Below are 19,749 nucleotides of genomic sequence, written 5' to 3'. Positions count from 1 at the left end.
GTCTAGTATAGGAGGAGCATTCCATTGTAGTGCCAGTGAATTTAACATAGTTGTCTGTTGTCATAGTTGTCGGTTACCACAGGATATGCCAAAAATATGTGACAGGTGCAAGTCCCACCTCTGTGACCTACACCTATGTGGAGAACAGGCCACCAGAGGTTTTCATCTTGTCAGAAATGGGAGAGGCGGTTTAAATTACTCCACACTATTACGATGCTATCACTGGTTTATTGGGTATAATAGTTAGAATTGTTACACATGCAATTTTATTTTATCCATATTTTTTCTCAGGACTAGGAACAAATCTTCTCTGAGACGTCAATGTCGTCTTCCTTTGATCAGAGGTTTCTTGCCTTCATCTTATGCATTTGTCTGTGAGAAGTAGAGCAGAAGTAATTAATATACAGGACTTTTATTGATATTTTAAAGACGTTTTATTAATAACTTATTTTATATCACTTTTCATAGAAAACAGAGGTGGTGTACGATGTAAGTAAAAGAAGCAGTGATCCTCAACCTACTCTTATGGCACCCCAGCTGTTGCAAAACTATAACCCTAAGTCTGCATCTGTCAGGACATGCTGGGAGTTATAGTATTTTTACAGCTGGAAAGCCATAGTTGCAGACCACCCTCAAATCCATCAGTGGTGGTCGTGCTCGCACACTATAGGAAAAAGCGTCAGCCTCTCTGGTGGCCGGGACCATGGGAGTGCACATAGGCTAGTTCTTTATCCTAGATTGTGCAAGCACGGCCACCGATGCTGGATTGCAGGGTGGTATGTAACCAGGAAACGAGCAGTGTATAATGTGATAGAAAAATGAATCCAGCCAGCAAAGGAAGCAATATAGATCATACCAGTATATTGTAAGTTGCCTGTATTAACTTTCTCTACATGATAAATGCCACTTACTGAAGTGAGACGACCCCTTTAACAGAGTATACTGAATCCACATACATAAAAACTCAATGAAGAAAAAAGAGAAAATCAAGATTTTACAGTGAATATTCATTTTTGGATGTTCTGATTAATAATTCCTTCTATCTTCATTTATGTAATCTAGAACTCAAAATCCTCTGCATAGACATAGAATTGTTTAATGATAAAATTTTGACTGCCTACAGCCACCACTAGAGGGAGCTTAGGAGTCTCCCGAGTCATCCTTGCTGAATTCAGTGTGTAAACAATATGTAGTCTGCTCCTGAGCTCCCCCAAGTGGTGATTGCAGCAGAAAGAAGTCTATCATTGAGATGTATTGAATGGGAGATTTGAAACTCTCTATCAGAAAAATGGAGCTCTGTAAAATTAATTAGTGCAGAATGTTGGAGATCTCGCTGACTGATAGAAGATGAAGGAGAAGATAAAGAAGGTATATCTAGAAATTCATAAGCCCCAGTACAAAAACAGTAACAGGGCCCACACCTATCATGTGCATTTAAGCATTTACAAGCACCAGTGCCTACACAGTTACCCTAATTGGAAGAATAAAAGAGAGCAGATTAAGATGATAGGAAAAAGAGAAACGTATACAAAAAGGAGAATCAGGGGAAAAAAAGAGGCCCGATTGAGCAAAACAGCAAGAGAAAAAATAAGTGAAAGATATAAAGAAGGCAAAAGATTAGGACAATAGTGGGGAGAGTTAGAAAGGAGGTGTGGAACCACTTTGTCAACCAACCAGTTTGAATTTGGGTTCCCTAGTATTCATCATCAGTGACGAGCGGCAGGGGCAATATTCGAATTTGCAATATTTTGCTAATATTTGGGTGAATATTCGTCATATATTAGCGAATTCCAGAATTCGTGATCTCCAGTCATTATTTTGTTGATTGCAAAAATCGGCAATCAGAAAATTTGCGATAAAAATGTGCGATAAAAAATTTGCAATATGAAAATTTGCGATCAACACTACTATTAAAGTCAAATATATTGTATCCTTCTCATTGGCCCACAGGCAAAATGGAGTGAAGGATCATTGGTACTGATGAAATAAAATCTTGAATATCTGCGATTACGAAGATATAGCACCATATTCTAGATATTTGCGAATTCTCGAAGTGGCAATATTAGCTTAAAAAATTTGTGATTAGAATTTTCGCGATCAACACTATTTATCATTTAATCCCTATGCAGAGATCTGGACTTCGCTGCAGGGAAGCCTTCAGGCCACTGTCCCTGACTAGTTCTGGGGTGAGAGAAATTGGTGCGGGGCACTAAGGGGTCAAGCGAAGTTTACAGTCAGTAACAGGCCAAGCTCAAGGCTGGCAGAGTACGTGCATATACGTGAAACAAGTCCAAGGTCAGGGCAGGCAGCAAAGGGTCAATATACTAATCAGGCACCGGCCTATCAGGCAGCGGAGGGTCAAGCTATTGTTCAGGCAGGGGTTGTTAAAAACAGAGTAGCAAATATAGCATAAACTAGCACCTTGGAAACAGCCTAGCAGCTGCAGAATGTCCCTATTAGACACAAAGCTGGAGTACTTGACACGTGACAGACACAGGATGAGTGGAGTGGTGCCTATGCCCTGAAGTAGCAGGGCAGCAGAAGGCATGAACAATATAATGGGATGCAAAGAAGAAATAGATGAAGAAGATGGAGGAAATAATAAAGAAGAAGATGAAGGGTAACAAGAGAAGAATAAAATAAGAAAGGAAGAAATAGTGTAAAGATGAACATAGTAACATACAGAGTGGGCCATTTATATGGATACACCTTAATAAAATGGGAATGGTTGGTGATATTAACTTCCTGTTTGTGGCACATTAGTATATGTGAGGGGGGAAACTTTTCAAGATGGGTGGTGACCATGGTGGCCATTTTGAAGTCGGCCATTTTGAATCCAACTTTTGTTTTTTCAATAGGAAGAGGGTCATGTGACACATCAAACTTATTGGGAATTTCACAAGAAAAACAATGGTGTGCTTGGTTTTAACGTAACTTTATTCTTGCATGAGTTATTTGCAAGTTTCTGACCACTTATAAAATGTGTTCAATGTGCTGCCCATTGTGTTGGATTGTCAATGCAACCCTCTTCTCCCACTCTTCACACACTGATCGCAACACCACAGGAGAAATGCAAGCACAGTCTTCCAGTATCCGTAGTTTCAGGTGCTGCACATCTCGTATCTTCACAGCATAGACGATTGCCTTCAGATGATACGAGATGTGCAGCACCTGAAACTACGGATACTGGAAGCCTGTGCTAGCATTTCTCCTGCGGTGTTGCTATCAGTGTGTGAAGAGTGGGAGAAAAGGGTTGCATTGACAATCCAACACAATGGGCAGCACATTGAACACATTTTGTAAGTGGTCAGAAACTTGTAAATAACTCATGAAAGAATAAAGTTACCATTGTTTTTCTTGTGAAATTCCCAATAAGTTTGATGTGTCAAATGACCCTCTTCCTATTGAAAAAACAAAAGTTGGATTCAAAATGGCCAACTTCAAAATGGCTGCCATGGTCACCACCCATCTTCAAAAGTTTCCCCCCTCACATATACTAATGTGCCACAAACAGGAAGTTAATATCACCAACCATTCCCATTTTATTAAGGTGTATCCATATAAATGGCCCACCCTGTAGTTTATATTTCTAAAGAACCACAAAATGAGAGAGGAGACAAAGGAAAAGTAGGGGAAAAAAGATGAAAAAGAATTTAAAAGAAGAAAAAGAAGATGGAGAACGAAAATAAATAATGAAGATGGAGAAGGTCAATGAGGAGAAAAAGAGGAAAAATAAATATAAAAGATGAGTAAAAAGGAGAAAGGAAGGAGGACAATAAAAGAGGAAGAAAAAGGAGAAGAACAAAAAGAAGAACTTCTGTTCCTCAACAAATGCAGACATTGCATATACTGTAGCTCTACATACTGATACAGAGCAGATCTTTGATGACATTGAATATATGGATCACATAGAGATCTGCTGCTGGCTTACCTTTGGACATTCTTCCTTTGGGATACATTTGTAATCAGGACCTATTAGATATCCAGCCTGTGTACATGCACAGCCTCTTGAACAAACTTGGGCACAACCTATAGTCGGATCTGGACATTTAGACCAACAACCAGAACACTCTGATATTGCAGCTCCAACAGGGCAACGTTGACCTGTGGGAAAAGTCATTAGGAAGTTGACACTTTAGCTGTTAAAGAACATGTGTAAATCGTATTACTTAAATTCAACTTGAATCAAAACTGCTCCAATTGGCCTGAAAATTGGTATATGACACTTTGATGTCTCCTAAGACTTGATTTTTCTTCAGTATTGTCTTTTTTTCTTTTCTTTTTTAATTTGTATTCTCTATCTCTTTCTCCCTTTGTAATTACAGTAATAGTAAATTGGGCATGGTTAACAAATAAGGGAGTTTACAAAAACACCACACTTAGGATCTGTTATGCTTTTTTATACACACAGTAATATTGGAAGAAGCATCCAATAAATCTCCATTTTTAAGGGGAGCAGCAGTAGTAGAGTGTGGATGTGGAACCTCACAGACGAGGCACAAGATGCACAGTTGCATAGGGGAAGTAGTAGCGGCAGTAGTAGTGAGAGCATTAGCAGCACAATATGGAACCGACAAGGTAGTAGATGTGCAGCTGTGAAGAGTAGCGGTAGTGGCAATGGAAGCTGCAGCAGTACAGTATGGGATATGACTAGTGTTGAGCACATCAAAGTGTCTGAAGTGAACTTCGATCCGAATTTTAGGGAACATTCGATTTGCCACAAAGCCGAATTTCCTCGTGCTTTGTGGTAAGAAATCAATTTTCCCTGAAATGGCGGTAAAAAAACAACATACTCACGCAAAATCTCGTGCACAGTGATGTATGATGTCACCACGCGCCACAAAAGATCTTCAATCAAGCCTTTTCACGCTCGAATGGATATGGTGATTATTATTTATTTATTTTTCACCAACTAATCCCTGAAAGCCTAATTTTTTTTCTTTCAGATGAGGGGTTCAGTGACGGGGGCGGTGCAACCACCTTTCCCTGTCATTGCGCCCCCTACTCAGAAAGAAATGTGCTTTACCATGAATTAATATCTTTGAGAAATTCGGCCAAGCAAGCGAATCAAAATTTTCTAAACTTCGCTCATCTCTAGTTATGACAGACAACACTGTAGATTTTGGGTCGTGCAGGGTTAGTATTAGTTGTAACATTATTGGGCCAACGATACAATTGATACAATAAAAGATCTATTCATTGGCATCAGGCCGAGGTGTGTAAAAATCCACATGAATCCATATGCCTGATTAAAGTTTGACAATTTTTTCTGCTTGGGTGCATCCTGATAATACAGTAATTTGGCCTCCCTGTTGGTATCAAGAGAACTGTCCACCATTTTGCATTGATATTTATAGTCCTAAACCATGCCAACCCAGTAGTCATCAGTTTTTTGATGCTATCAAAATGCTTGTGAGCATGTAAGCAACCAAGCATGCAGCTTTCCATGTTCACAAATATGCCTGAGGACCAGGCTTCAGCAGCATCATGTTTGTCATAACGAGTATCAACCTCAAGTCATAGCTGTGCCTGGGAACACTCTATGGGGTCATTTATGAAGCTAAGTACGCCACACAATGCTTAAAAATGGTTATACGTAGTCGAAGCGGCACACCTTACTTGGTGAATAACCACCACTAAAAAGAGACAAGGAGTGTTGCAGTTTTATCTTTTTAGATTGTCGGCTGGGACACTAGGACTAGGTCCAACACTGCGAGCACCGGCACTCATTGGATCTACACAGAAAATACGGTAGTGCTGCTTTTCTTTTTATACATATTCATATAAATATAGCTCAGTGTTCTATCCTGTGTGCTGATTGTTGTCTGTCATGGCTCTTCCTGATGGCATCCTGAATGGTCTTCTGCTACTCCTTGCCAAGCCACGTGGGTCCCTTGTCAAGTTTGTCCCTGAAGCCAGCCTGCCTGCTGTGTTAATTCCTGATCACACTGGTTTAAATACTCCAGTGTCAGTGTTCTTTCCTGTGTGTGCTTGGCTATTTCCGGTGCTCCTAAAGAAATAAGTAGAGTGGTGATGCACAGTTCTAACCAGCCGCTCTGTACATTTACAGAGGGCTCCACAGGGTACAAGGCCCCCATTCTCGTGATTGGTGGGAGTCCCAGTGGTAGGATCACCACCAATCTGATAGTTATAGCTAGCAAGCAAGGTCAAAACCAGGAGAGAAAAACACAATCAATGCATTACATGAGAAATCCAGAGACAAGCCACGGTCAGTACAGAAGAGTCGATATAAGCAGGAACAGCCGCCACAGGATAAATGCAAAATACAAGCCATAAGTCAGTCCACCAGAAAGGTCAGTAGGAAGTCCATAGCATGGTGCCCTGAAAACAACTACAATCAGAGGCAAGATTGATTGGAATCAGCAGTACTAAATCCACTGCCTAGCTCCGGGATTGGAGAAGGAGTCAGTAACCTGATTGGCTCAGTTTCCAGTTGCACTAACAGGTCCAGCAGCCAGGACTTTGCCAGTCGGCGTGTCAACCCTTCCAGCACAGCCCTGTCTAGTAAAGTGACTGGTTGCACTCCTGGCATCTGCTTTGTACAGCTCCAAACCAATCCACAGTTGAACTACTCCAGGCGTGTCTCAGCTCTGTTTCATCACAGCACATACACAGCTCTGTTTTGTACAGCTCCAAGCCAAGTCACAGTTCAACTGCTCCAGTTGTGTTTTAGCTCAGCTTCACTGCATGGCCACAGCTCTGCATTATACAGAACTATTTCTGTGCATTTCTTAAAGTTGTTCTGTGTTGCGATTGCAAAGTTATGTCAATAGATAGACACTGCTGACCTGCTTGATTCCTCTGGACCCTGTGTTCCATAGTTCACTTAAAGGACATCTGTCAGCAGACTGGTGCCTATGAAACTGGTTGAACTGGCATGTGTTGCAGTTTCATAGGTACAAATCTGTTGACAGAAGCCCTTTAATGACCCACATTCATAAATGTATTGTGAATCCGAACTGTTGCCTATGAATTGCGGCATCAGCTTTTAATAAAGTAACATCAAATCATAGCAAAATTGGCTGTCTCGTGTCTCTAATGCTCTTTCTGGGACAGATACGTCTTATCACATCAATGGCTGAACTTAGAATGGCATATCTGCTTGGGAGCTAACGCAGCGCCTGATAGACCTCCCAATATACTTCCTCTTGATTGGCTGTCAGGCTGGCTGCAAGGTATTGAGGGCAAACCCACCAGCCAGGACCCCTGCCCAGGGCCCATGTTATCTTCCATCTTCATCCTTACTTTCCCCATTAGTGTATTGAACTTAAATCATAAAATGGTGGTCTCTTTCGCACAATTCCAAAATATCAGCTTCGTTTGGAAGGTGATTTTTTGTGAATTTCATAACAAATCCAATTAGTTGGTACAGGGATGGGCAAACTGCGGCTCTTCAGCTTTTGTAAAACTATAACTCCCAGTATGCCCCGTCTGCCTACAGCTATCAGCCTACAGAAGGGCATGATGGGATTTGTAGTTTTACAACAGCTGGAGAGCCGCTGTTTGCCCATCACTGACTTGGTAGATCGATTCACTTTTCTCTACTTTTTACAAAGACTGACCAATCGATACATGTCTAATGACTTATAAAGAAAAAAAGTAGCAGAACTTACGAATCTATAACAAAAAGTCTCTATGGTGGTGGTGCCTGCAGTGTTGGATACCAGTTTGTAGCATCCCCAAATCATCCAGAATAAATCAAAAATAAAATTACAGCACTCACCGGTCTTCAATTCATGCTGGTTTATTCACCAAAAATTGTGTTATTTCAGCCTCTTGGTCTTTCTCAAGCAAACAAATGTGTGTGTATACACGAATACATATACCATCCTAAATGGTCCCATGAACATTATGCAAATTGACCACATGATCACCATGCAAATGGTCACATTCTCAATGCAATCACATGACCAATGGTCACATGATCATTATGCAAATCGGTCACATGACCACTATGCAAACTGGTCGCATGATCACCATGCAAATGGTCACATTATTACTATGCAAATCCATGATCAATCCTTACGCTTTAACCTATACATCAGGTGATACACAGTGCACATGTGATTCCATATCCCAATTCATAAGTGGTAATTGAATATACATAATCTAAACTTTTAGGATGCTCCTCTGGACATAATTATAAATGTACATAATATAAACTTACAGACATGATGCTCCTGTGGACATATTCTCTCAAGCAATCGCTTCACTAAATGGCAGACAGTGCGCTCAATAGAACGGAGTGCACATGTATTGGAATACTGCAGAGTTGCATGGTGATCATGTGACCATTTAGGATGGTCAAAACGTCACAATTTTTGGTCAATAAACCAGCATGAATTGAATTGCGAGTGCTGCAGTTTTATTTTTGATTTATTCTGGATAATGTCTTATAAAAGTAGAAGATCTCAAATTACTGAATGAAAAATCATGACATAATATGCACAATAGAGTCAAGATCTGGGTTAATATATAATAATACTCATTAAAGGGGTTTTCCAGAACTGGTATGTTCGTGGCATTTTCTTAAGATAGGCCATCAATATCAGATTGGTGGGGGTTTGACTCAGCATCATCATTGATCAGAAGTTTGAAGTGTTCTTGTATGAACACTGTAGCCCATTCAATTTTTATTATAGCTCATCTACCAGTATGCCTTCTTCTTAGTGGCACCGGTGCAAGGTATTGCAGCTTTGTCCTACTCACATGATACCCTGCTCTGTCACTACTGTATGTACGATGTGCAAGTAGACGGGCCAATGTAAACAATAAAGCTACTGTATCATGACTCATATCAGCTAATCAGCGAGGAGTTCAAAGAGTTGCACCCCACGTATCTGACAATAATGGTCTATTCTAAGAAAATGCCAACAATATGCTGATTCTAGAAAACCTCTTTACCAAAGATCTATAGATAAATTTTGGAAAAATGTTCCAAAGTAAGGACAAGAGAATTTAAAGGGGACAGGAGCGTTACAGCTTTCTCTATCTGCCAGATTCTAAGAAGCTGAAATTGAATGTATGTCCTTGAAAACCATTTCTCATATTTAAATAAGTCCAAGCTTCTGTACAGTTTTATTTCTTCCTATTTGTTGTGGCTGGAATTTTGTACAGATCTCCAAATCCCCAGCAGAGAGCAATATAGTATTCTCTCTTTCTGAAGCCACCACTAGGGGAGCTAAGAAGCTTACTGCATACTGTTTATCCATTTAACAAATAAGCCTACAATATATAACCTATAATGATATATTCAAAAATAAATCAACACCGCTATTAAACTTACATTGGACAACACGATAATAAAAGATGGACAATCAATTTAAGTTTGTTATCAATTGCACTTTTCAAAAAACATTTGCATTTTTCAGACCTGGTCAACACGTGCCATTCATCTCAGGCTAAGAGAAAAGGTAAGGAGGTATACTACTAGGAACTTGCTAAATGACAATGCTCAGATTCTTTTCCAAGGTAGAACTATAACACATCAGATCTATGTAGGGGTCCCTACACACGCATATTTGCAGTAGCATTTTTTTGCTGCAAAATTGCCTGAATAGCCTCAAGAATTTTTTTGGCACTTGTGTTTTCCAGCACTTTTTTTTTTTTTTTTTGTGTGGCCCAGATTAACTAATACGTCTGCAGCAAAAATCTGTCTAAAATTGAAACAAAATGGCATAATTTGGAACATGCAAGGTTTATTCACTTTCTCCGACATGCTTGACAGCGTGTGAGGCTCCGTGGGAAAGGGTCATGACCATATATACACTATTTTGCACCAAATTTGTGTGACAATTCTGGGATGAAATCTATTTCAAAGTAAGCCAAACAACAGTTGGTATAGAGTAAAAAAAAAGTGGCTATCCCTGCACCAGATTTATCATCGAGCCTGAGCCCCTAGGATAAATCTGCTGCAGGTCTAGACAACATTTCTAACCTTATACCATCTTTAATATCAGTAAATCTTGGCCAGTCTGCCTTACCACTAACATTTTCCTAATGGCATTTTTCCTTTAAAGTAAAGGTGATTTTAAAAAAGTGCCAAGAGCTCAAGCATGCTGAATTTTTCTAAAATAATAACAGCCATAAAAAAAACATTCATTTGAGTTTGAAGCTAGCGATTTAAAAAAAGAAAAATGCAGGTGCAAAAAAACCCCCTCTTAAGCAGTAAATACATAATCAACTTCACTCACCTTGTACACCGTAAATAAAACCTAAAGAAATCACTAAAACAAAAAAATTAAGTTAACTTTTTTGTCAACATTTATGGTTCCAAAAAATGACTAAATAAAATCATTTGTAGAAAGTTATAATAAAAAAATGTAATATAATCATTTATTAATATCTATTGTAATACACATCTATGAATGTTTTCAAATGTTTTTCTTTAAATCTTGTAATACCTGAGCAAAATAACAGAAGAGTCGTCATCGTGGCCATCACTGCAGAAGTTGTAAAATTGTGCCTTTTGAATTCAAAAAGTTAAAAAGTACAAGATATTAAGATTTAATATTTCAAATAGATTATACACCAAACAAATTAAATGGATACGCATGCTACCTGTCAGTGAATGATCCTGAGGAGATGATTAAGATGAGAAGATGATCCTTCAGAATTTATAGCTTTGCTCTTCTGACCAGGAGACAATCAGAATGTTTTTGGAGGCTTCCTCAAGGTGTAGTCCCAACAATTAAACATTTTGTCTGTTTAGATCATCTTATTCTAAGATTTCACATCTATCAATAATAAATTCAGATTTTTATGGGCAATTTAGTTAGGCAATCCATATTCAGTTAGGCAATACATTGCCAAGTAGGTGTAATTGGACTCTGAGACAAATATTTGTTAAAACAGAATATGCAAATTCTGCCTCATCCCTGTACATCAGTAATTGCATCAACAAGGGTGTGAGAAGGCTGTAGTGCCACCGTGTTCCCCATATGAGGAAACCATGCTATAACTAATACATGATAGTTAGAAGCCTGTCACAAATTTACTCCCTCATGAATGTCTTTTGACTTGGCTGGTTTGTTTAGGTCTTCCCTACTAATACCCTGCTGCACCAGCAAAGCGATGGTTAAACTTTTCTGAAATGTTGTTTGTAATCTTGTGAAGATTTGGTATGAATGTCCGGTCAGTTTCCTCATTTAGGGCCTGACAATCCATGTACATTTCACAAGTGTGTTCTTCATCTTTAATGGAGCTGTCTGGTCGCTTGCTCAGGTGGATTTTGCCTCAAGCAAAAAAGTTTCCTGTTTCCAAACCACAAATTTCCTGTTTCCAAACCACAAAAGACTTAACATTTGTTATTTAACTTAAGATGACCCCCCCCCCCAATTACAAGTTCATGTGAAATAAAACAGTGTTTGATGCAGTTGTCAAGTAGGATTCCCCCCCCCCCCCGCGTATATTTTACTGCTATAGGTTGTCCTCAAGGGTAAGAGGGGATATGGCGAATTGACACCACAGCTCAACTCATTTGTAATCTCCCCATTAACTGTAACCTATCATTGGGGACTATTACAGCCAAGCCCCCTATGTCTATTGATTGATGGTTTCTAGCCCCAGTCCTCCATCATCTTTAGTTTTGACGTCACTAATCACATGATATTTGGCCTATGAGAAGTGTCTCATGCAATGCTTGGATCACTCTCTCGACGTGCACTGCCACTTACGAGTTTTCAGACTAATAAATCTTTACTGCAACTACATTTATACTAATACCCTTGGCTGTCAAGTCATCACCATATAGCCATATGAGGGCTTTTTATTTGTTGTTGCTGGAAAAGTTGCAGTTTTTAAGGTACACATAAACCACTTAGTAATTTGCATTTAAAATTTTTACAAAAATACAGCTTTTCTTTTTCCAAACCAAAATTTAAGTGATAGTGTGGCTCAATACAAGTATACGACGTGTGTTTTACAATCCAGAGGGTAGCGTTTTAAATCTGTAAATCTCTGTAAAAACACCTAAAATAAGAATTCAGAATCTGGCACAGAACATCTCCAGACAGTTAAAGAATTCTATTTTTGTGGGGGAAGGGAATAGCAATACAAATATACATCACATGTTTTACAATCCGGAGGTAGCATTTTAATTTACAGTGAAAACGACTAAAATAGTAGTCTGAAATCTGGGAGAGAGAATTACCAGGCAGTTTATTTTTATTTTTTCTGAGGGTGGGTGTGGGGGTGGCTTGGTTATAGCAATATAAGTGTACAGCGCATGTAGTGGGTTGTGTTTTAAATCACAGTAAAAACACCTAAAATACTTGTCCAAAACATGGGACAGGGCATGTTCAGAAAAATAGAAATATACAGTACAGACACACCTTCTCATTCAAAGAGTTTTCTTTATTTTCATGACTATGAAGGCATCAAAACTATGAATTAACACATGTGGAATTATATACATAACAAACAAGTGTGAAACAACTGAAAATATGTCATATTCTAGGTTCTTCAAAGTAGCCACCTTTTGCTTTGATTACTGCTTTGCACACTCTTGGCATTCTCTTGATGAGCTTCAAGAGGTAGTCCCCTGAAATGGTCTTCCAACAGTCTTGAAGGAGTTCCCAGAGATGCTTAGCACTTGTTGGCCCTTTTGCCTTCACGCTGCGGTCCAGCTCACCCCAAACCATCTCGATTGGGTTCAGGTCTGGTGACTGTGGAGGCCAGGTCATCTGGCGCAGCACCCCATCACTCTCCTTCATGGTCAAATAGCCCTTACTTTCAAAGTTTTCCCAATTTTTCGGCTGACTGACTGACCTTCATTTCTTAAAGTAATGATGGCCACTCGTTTTTCTTTACTTAGCTGCTTTTTTCTTGCCATAATACAAATACTAACAGTCAATTCAGTAGGACTATCAGCTGTGTATCCACCTGACTTCTCCTCAACGCACCTGGTTGTCCCAACCCATTTATAAGGCAAGAAATCCCACTTATTAAACCTGACAGGGCACACCTGTGAAGTGAAAACCATTTCAGGGGACTACCTCTTGAAGCTCATCAAAAGAATGCCAAGAGTGTGCGAAGCAGTAATCAAAGCAAAAGGTGGCTACTTTGAAGAACCTAGAATATGACATATTTTCAGTTGTTCCACACTTGTTTGTTATGTATATAATTCCACATGTGTTAATTCATAGTTTTGATGCCTTCAGTGTGAATCTACAATTTTCATAGTCATGAAAATAAAGAAAACTCTTTGAATGAGAAGGTGTGTCCAAACTTTTGGTCTGTACTGTATGTGGTCATGTGTTTTACAATTCAGAATGTAGTATTTTAAAACAAGTGTGAAAACACTGTAAATAGTAGTCTGAAATATTGGACAGAGCATTTCCACATACAGTAGTTCCTTTTTATTTTTTGGTGGGGGGGATAGGAATATAAGTGTATAATGCGAATTTTACATTTCATAAACTTATCTTTGTTTTGTTTTGCAAAAATTGTAATACATGTGTACAAAGAGTGTTTTGCAATTCAGAGGGTACTGTTTTAAATATCTGAGTGAAAACATTGGAAATAGAAGTCAGAAATCTCTAGACAAAAAATCAGGAATAAAAATACAAAACATCCTGCATAATATGTTATTAAATAGGCGGATGTGCATGGCTACATTTATAAAATCCCGGAAAACAATGCACTAAAACAATAGATGCAAACATAATGTATGGACTAAGCCCTCAATCTAATGATAAAATCTGAGACTCTTAGCCAATATATTTTGATCAAAACACCTCTGTGCCCACCTACCAGCACCAAGGTGTTCTCAGGTCAGGCAGGTCCTACTCTAAACCTACCTATGCCGTATGGGTATCTATATTCAGGAAAGCAGTCCCTGCACATATAGTGTGCTGCTCCTAGTTACCTCTGTGTGCATTAAGCAACCCATGAGAGGAGGAGGAGCACACACAGCTATATGTACCACCTAATCACAGTCACCTGTTAGATATGAGGGCAAAAGTGCACAGGAATGCTACCCAAAAAATCACTCAAAAACATACAAAACATCCTGAACGATATGATTGTAAATATGTGGATGTGCATGACTACATTTATAAAAATCACAGAAACACTGTAGTTTGCTGCCACACTGAAATACTGTGCAAAATGGCTGTTACTTCTGGCCAAGTGCTGCCACTATTCTGTTGCTTCCTCTACTGCCATTCCCACAATTGGGCTTCTTGGCCTACTATTTATTTTATGCACAGCACTTTACATACATTAGCATGAGGCTGTCCCCAGTGGGGCTCACAATCTAAGTTCCCTATCAGTATGTCTTTGTATTGTGGGAGGAAACCAGAGTACCTCAGGAAACCCACACAAACACGGGGAGAACATGCAAACTCCATGCAGATGTTATTCTTGCTCAGATTCAAACCTAGGACCCCAGTGCTGCAAGGCACAAGTGCTAACCACTGAGCCACCATGCTGTACATGTTAGATAAAAAAAGAAAAAGAGATGCACTACTGTGATCTGCCACAATCTTGTGCTGTATGCCACTGCTGTTGCCCTCCCCACTATGTTATATGACCACTATTGTCCCTGTTACTGTCACTGCTGTTGCCCTCCTCACTCCCTGTTACTGTCACTGCTGTTGGCTCCCATACCCACTATGTTATGGGGTCACTATTGTCCCTGTTTGTCCGTGATGACTTCATAGTTTATTTGTCCCTTCTTCTAAACCATCAGAAGAACATGAAAAGAAAAAAAAAAAAAGGATCCTTTATTTTGAGCACCCGTATGGTTTCTTTCAGACGGTCAGAATTTGGTCGGTATTTGATAAGAAAGTCAAAATCAGGAATCAGTCCAAAACACAAATGGGTTGACAATAATTCCCTTATAATTTATCTCTGTTTTCGAACCACTCCTGTTTTTGGCTTACAAATACTGATCAAATAATGATCCAAAACACTGACCAAATACTGACTGTCTGAAAGAGGCTTTATGGATTCTCAAAATTCTGGATTCTTTTTTATTTATTTAGTTTTCACTTCTTCTGACGGATCAGAACAACAGAAAAATAAACAGTGATGGTAACACAGCCTTACTGCCACCAAGGGGCGTTACTAGGGTTTCAAAAGATCCGGGGCCCAAGCCCCAATGTATATGGCCCAATTCTCTAAGTTGACCCCCCGCCCCCTTCCCGCACACTCTAGCACTAAAGAAATTTGTACTTACTAAACAGGAGCCAATACCTCTCACATCCAGTGCCTCCCAGGTGACGTCTGATCTTCTCACTCCATTTGATCCAGACAACTTCTCTTAGCGGTGCCTCGTCTCTGCTTGGTGTCATATTTACCTATGTTTAGATACCTAGAGTTATAGTACCACAAATAAATAACCACTCGTTAATTAATAAAACTATTTTATTATTAATGGCATATATTGGCCACAGTGTTTTTTATGTTACGACAAATTAATACCACAAACCATTTATTAATTAATACCATCAAATTATTAAATTATTTGCCTAGTCCACTCAAAGAGTGACTATTACCCTATACAAACGCTGCAACATTTTTTTTTTTTTTTTAAGGGGTGGGAGGGAGGGGAATTCTTCGCTGTGACTTACGGGAATGCGCAGCAAGTAACCGTTTCTTCTTTTTACAGGTATCCTCATGTTGCCCGTTGATCAGCTCTCCAATCAAATCTCATCTTCACTCCCATGAGGAGTTCAGACTACACCACCTGCATCTGTTACCCAGGCAAGCAATACATACACACACATTATTGCACTTACAAATTTGAGGGTAAATGACACCATGCCCCCCCCCCTCTTATTTGTACTTGCAATAAGGTTTGATCATGGTGTCATATTTACCTATGTTTAGATACCCAGAGTTATAGTACTACAAATAAATAACCACTCGTTAATTAATAAAACTATTTTATTATTAATGGCATATATTGGCTACAGTGTTTTTATGTTACCACAAATTAATACCATAAACCATTTATTAATCAATACCATTAAATTAATTAATCATCAATTTACTAATATCTATTAATTCATTAATTGCCTAGTTCATTCGAAGAGTGACTATTACCCCATCTGCCATATAGCCAGGCTACATGGCTAACCTACATCGCAGCCTCTCTCAACTAAATTTTGCATTCCGATGTTAAATATGTCTAAACCTATATCAGATAGGTTTTGTTTCTTTTTTTCATATAATCCTGATGCAAACCCTTCTAATTCGGTGTGTCTGCAAGATAATTCATTATGTTGTAACATAAATTTTTCAATGTTTTTATTTATTCGGATTCAAATTTTTTCCTTAAATCTCAAGTTAATAGTGTTCCATTCCCATTTATGTACCATTTCTGAGTAAGCCAATTTTGCTTGAGGAAGAAGTGTTTGAATATTTAATAATGTATTTATAAATTCATTTATGAGAAAATGTGTTCAAATTTTGCCCAAATCATTGGAGCCAACATGTAGAATTACTAAATTTGGTAATGGCCAAATCTTTGTAGAGTGCAAACATATAAAATAAATGTCTTTTATACATAGGTTCGGAATGCCTTTCCAAAATATAATCACATTACCTTACTACCTAAACCTAGGTTATCTGTTTTAAATCTCATTGTAGAACGGTTACAATCTGAATTATTTTGGTTCCTAATATCCATATAATCTTCAGTTCTGAAAGAAATTAAGACAATAGTTCAGGTCTGATGTACAATTTGTATCTGTCAGAATTCCATCTGCCAATCTTTTTTATGGTTTTTGCATGAAGACCAATTTTATACGCATGTGTGGCCACACCTATTCGGAAAGAGTGAGGAGATTTTTTTTTATTAATTAAATTGAAGTGTTTTTTACATTTTGCAAGAATAAAATAAAATTGGTATTTGGTTAGAGGGGACCTATCTTGGTGTCTAAAGAGAGGGCCCTGTGAAGTATATTTAACTTTTGACCATTTTTTTAAGGCCTGAACTGGGCATATGTTTGAAGATGAAATTGCATTGAGAGTAATCCATGTTCCCTTGCCTAATTGATCAGATTTTGATCTTTTTATGAATATGCATATTCTATTTGAAAAAATGTAAATGTCATTGATATTTAATAGTGCTTCCGATGTCCTGTTTACAGCTGTGACTTCACATATGTGAAGTGTACCAAAGAATGTCAGTTAAAAGGCAGCCTTAAAAAAGGATGACTCATAAGGCGAAGAACAAATGTATGGTAAGTATTCTATAAATTTATTTAAATTATCTAATGATAGTGGTCTTTTTCTGCAAATTTTAGGGTTGTTTCTTTTGGACACTTTGATAATTTGTTTTAACAAAAAATTGGATTTAAAGGGGGTTACATTCAAAATTTTTGGAAAAAAGGAAATTCATGATATAATTTTTTGAATATAATCTCCCTTTCTACCCATTTTTAGAAGATTATTAATAAAGTGAATGGCCTGGAATAGGTTAGTGTTTCCGTATTTGTAATTATGTGTTGAACAGAATGTAGCCTACATGTTCCATGCGGCTGAGTAAGCAGCCCATGTATTTGGTGCCAGTGCTTTACTAACTAATTTTTTGATCAAAGCCAAATGGGATTCCTTTTTCTTCTGCATCTGGAACCAGTTGTTTGAACAGTGAAAATGTCTGTCGGGACAAAGAATCGGCAATTATGTTTGATCTTCCTTCTAAATATTTAGCTTTAATCCATATATTATTGTTTAAGCATATTAAGACTATTTGTCTCAATATGTTAATTACTGGTTCAGATTTTGCTGTTAGACAATTGATTGCAAAAACCACACCTTTATTGTCCGAAAACAATAAGATGCGTTTATTTTTAAATAGTTTTTGCCAGATTGTTTATGAAACAAGCACTGGAAAAAGTTCTAGGAAATTTATGTTTTTTATACATGGTTTAGATAACCATTCAATAGGCCATTCATCTGCAGACCATTGTTTGTGAAAAATTGCACCATAACCTACTGATGCGGCAGCATCCGTAAATAAATGAAGTGAATCTGAATAAAAAAATTCCTCCTGCCACATAGATCTGCCGTTGAATTTCTCTAAAAAATTTAACCAAATTTGAATGTCATCTTTTATTTGTCTAGTTATGTGGATATGATCTTGTGGGTGTTTTTTACCTGCTGTGGCCGAGTATAGGCGTTTCGAGAAAATTCTACCCATTGGGATTACTCTGGATATAAAATTTAAAGATCCCAAGGCAGATTGTAAGTGTTTTAGAGTAGTTTTCTTGGAATATAATAAATTATTTAATACGATTCTAGAGGAAATTATTTAATTCTTTGGGATTTTGAACTCCATATTTACAGTATCAATGCCTAAAAATTTAATATATTTTGTTGGGTATACAGTCTTTTCTTCTGCTAAAGGTAAATGTAAATATTCAGAAATGTTCTTGAATGTATTTAATAAATTAATGCAATCTTCAGATTTTTCCTTGCCGATGAATAAAAAATCGTCTAGATAATGGAGTATGTAGCCTCCGTTATATTGATTTTCCACCATCCACTATAGAAAAGTAAAAAAGGTTTCAAAGTAAAAGCACGATAATGACAAGCCCATGGGGAGTGCTCAGTCATAATAAAAGTTACCTTCAAACGAAATCCAAGTGAATTATATCCAGCTGGATTAATCGGTAGCAGTCTAAATGCAGATTTAATGTCTGTTTTTGCCAACAATGCATATCTACCGGCTTTCTTAAGTAAGGATAAAGCTTGTTCAAAGGAAGCATAATGGACAGTGGACACATTTTTAGCAATTGAATTGTTCAAGGAATTGTCTTTCGGATAAGATAAATTATGTCTTAGACGGTAACTGTTTACTTCCTTTTTGGGGACCAAGCCAAGGGGAGAAATTCGAAATTTGGGTTGCAAATGGACCAGCCACTGTATTTTCTGAGATTTCTTTTTTCCAAAATCACTTTTTTTTTTAAATATTGACAGATTTTTAATTATTAACAAAGGAGCAACCATTACCTTTGAAAGTAGGAACGTAAAAACCTTCAGAAAAACCTTCAATTAATAATTGAGCTTTTGCTTTGTCTGGGTGCATTTTTAAATAATGGATGAGCCTTGGCACTATCAATGGAGTCTCCTCCTCTATTGGATTCTTTGTTAGTTGCAAATTGTTGCCCATGTTTTTTAAAGAACTTTGTGGCTGGATGGTTCCCCGCACAGAAAGTGCATTCGTGTCTATATCTGCAATTTGCTTGCAATTTGCATATTGTTTCATTGAATGCAAAGCAGAGTCCTTTTTTGGGGAGTTGCTGACGAAAATTTTGGGATCTTTGGGGTAACATAAGATTAATCCAAAGACATTAGATGTATACAGCTAGTTTTTGGGCGAAAGGATTCGTCATATGTACACCATGCTGAACCACCAAAATTTCTGTATGCCTCTAAAATTCTGTCCAAATGGTGAAATAAACCAATGTGTTGAATGTTTTTCTCCCAATATTGCAGCGTGAATGCAGAATGCTTGTAGCTAGGGATGAGCGAACTCGAACTGTATAGTTCGGGTTCGTACCGAATTTTGGGGTGTCCGTGACACGGACCCGAACATTTTCATAAAAGTCTGGGTTCGGGTTCGGTGTTCGGCGCTTTCTTGGCACTTTTTGAAAGGCTGCAAAGCAGCCAATCAGCAAGCGTAGTACTACTTGCCCCAAGAGGCCATCACAGCCATGACTACTATTGGCATGGCTGTGATTGGCCAATGCAGCATGTGACCCAGCCTCTATTTAA

General features: G+C 38.1%; 2 protein-coding genes across 4 annotated transcripts in view; one reads left to right on the top strand and one right to left on the bottom strand.

The window, feature by feature from the left end:
- Nucleotides 1-19,749, top strand: part of LOC120993044 (venom serine protease inhibitor-like) — a 242,274-nt gene that overhangs the window by 42,616 nt on the left and 179,909 nt on the right. The window lies entirely within an intron of this gene.
- LOC120993028 (chymotrypsin/elastase isoinhibitor 1-like) lies at nucleotides 209-10,644 on the bottom strand. Its single transcript, XM_040421702.1, has 5 exons — nucleotides 10,582-10,644; nucleotides 10,425-10,486; nucleotides 10,215-10,247; nucleotides 3,932-4,104; nucleotides 209-372 (listed from the first exon to the last, which is right to left on the bottom strand). The coding sequence occupies exons 2-5, from the start codon at nucleotides 10,459-10,461 to the stop codon at nucleotides 361-363; spliced, it is 255 nt and encodes an 84-aa protein (XP_040277636.1). The 5' UTR covers nucleotides 10,462-10,486; nucleotides 10,582-10,644; the 3' UTR covers nucleotides 209-360.

The sequence above is a fragment of the Bufo bufo genome, chromosome 1, assembly GCF_905171765.1.
Source record: "Bufo bufo chromosome 1, aBufBuf1.1, whole genome shotgun sequence".
NCBI lineage: Eukaryota > Metazoa > Chordata > Amphibia > Anura > Bufonidae > Bufo > Bufo bufo.
Note: the sequence above shows the minus strand (reverse complement) of the source record. Positions and strands in the feature narration are given on the sequence as shown.

Excerpts from the sequence above, each read along its gene's own strand:
- LOC120993028 (XM_040421702.1), bottom strand. The coding sequence starts at position 10,461 with ATGGCCACGATGACGACTCTTCTGTTATTTTGCTCAG. Across the intron at positions 10,248-10,424 it reads TCTTCTGTTATTTTGCTCAG|TGATTTCTTTAGGTTTTATT; the intron begins GTATTACAAGAT and ends TTTTTGTTTTAG. Across the intron at positions 4,105-10,214 it reads TTTTATTTACGGTGTACAAG|GTCAACGTTGCCCTGTTGGA; the intron begins GTGAGTGAAGTT and ends CTTTTCCCACAG.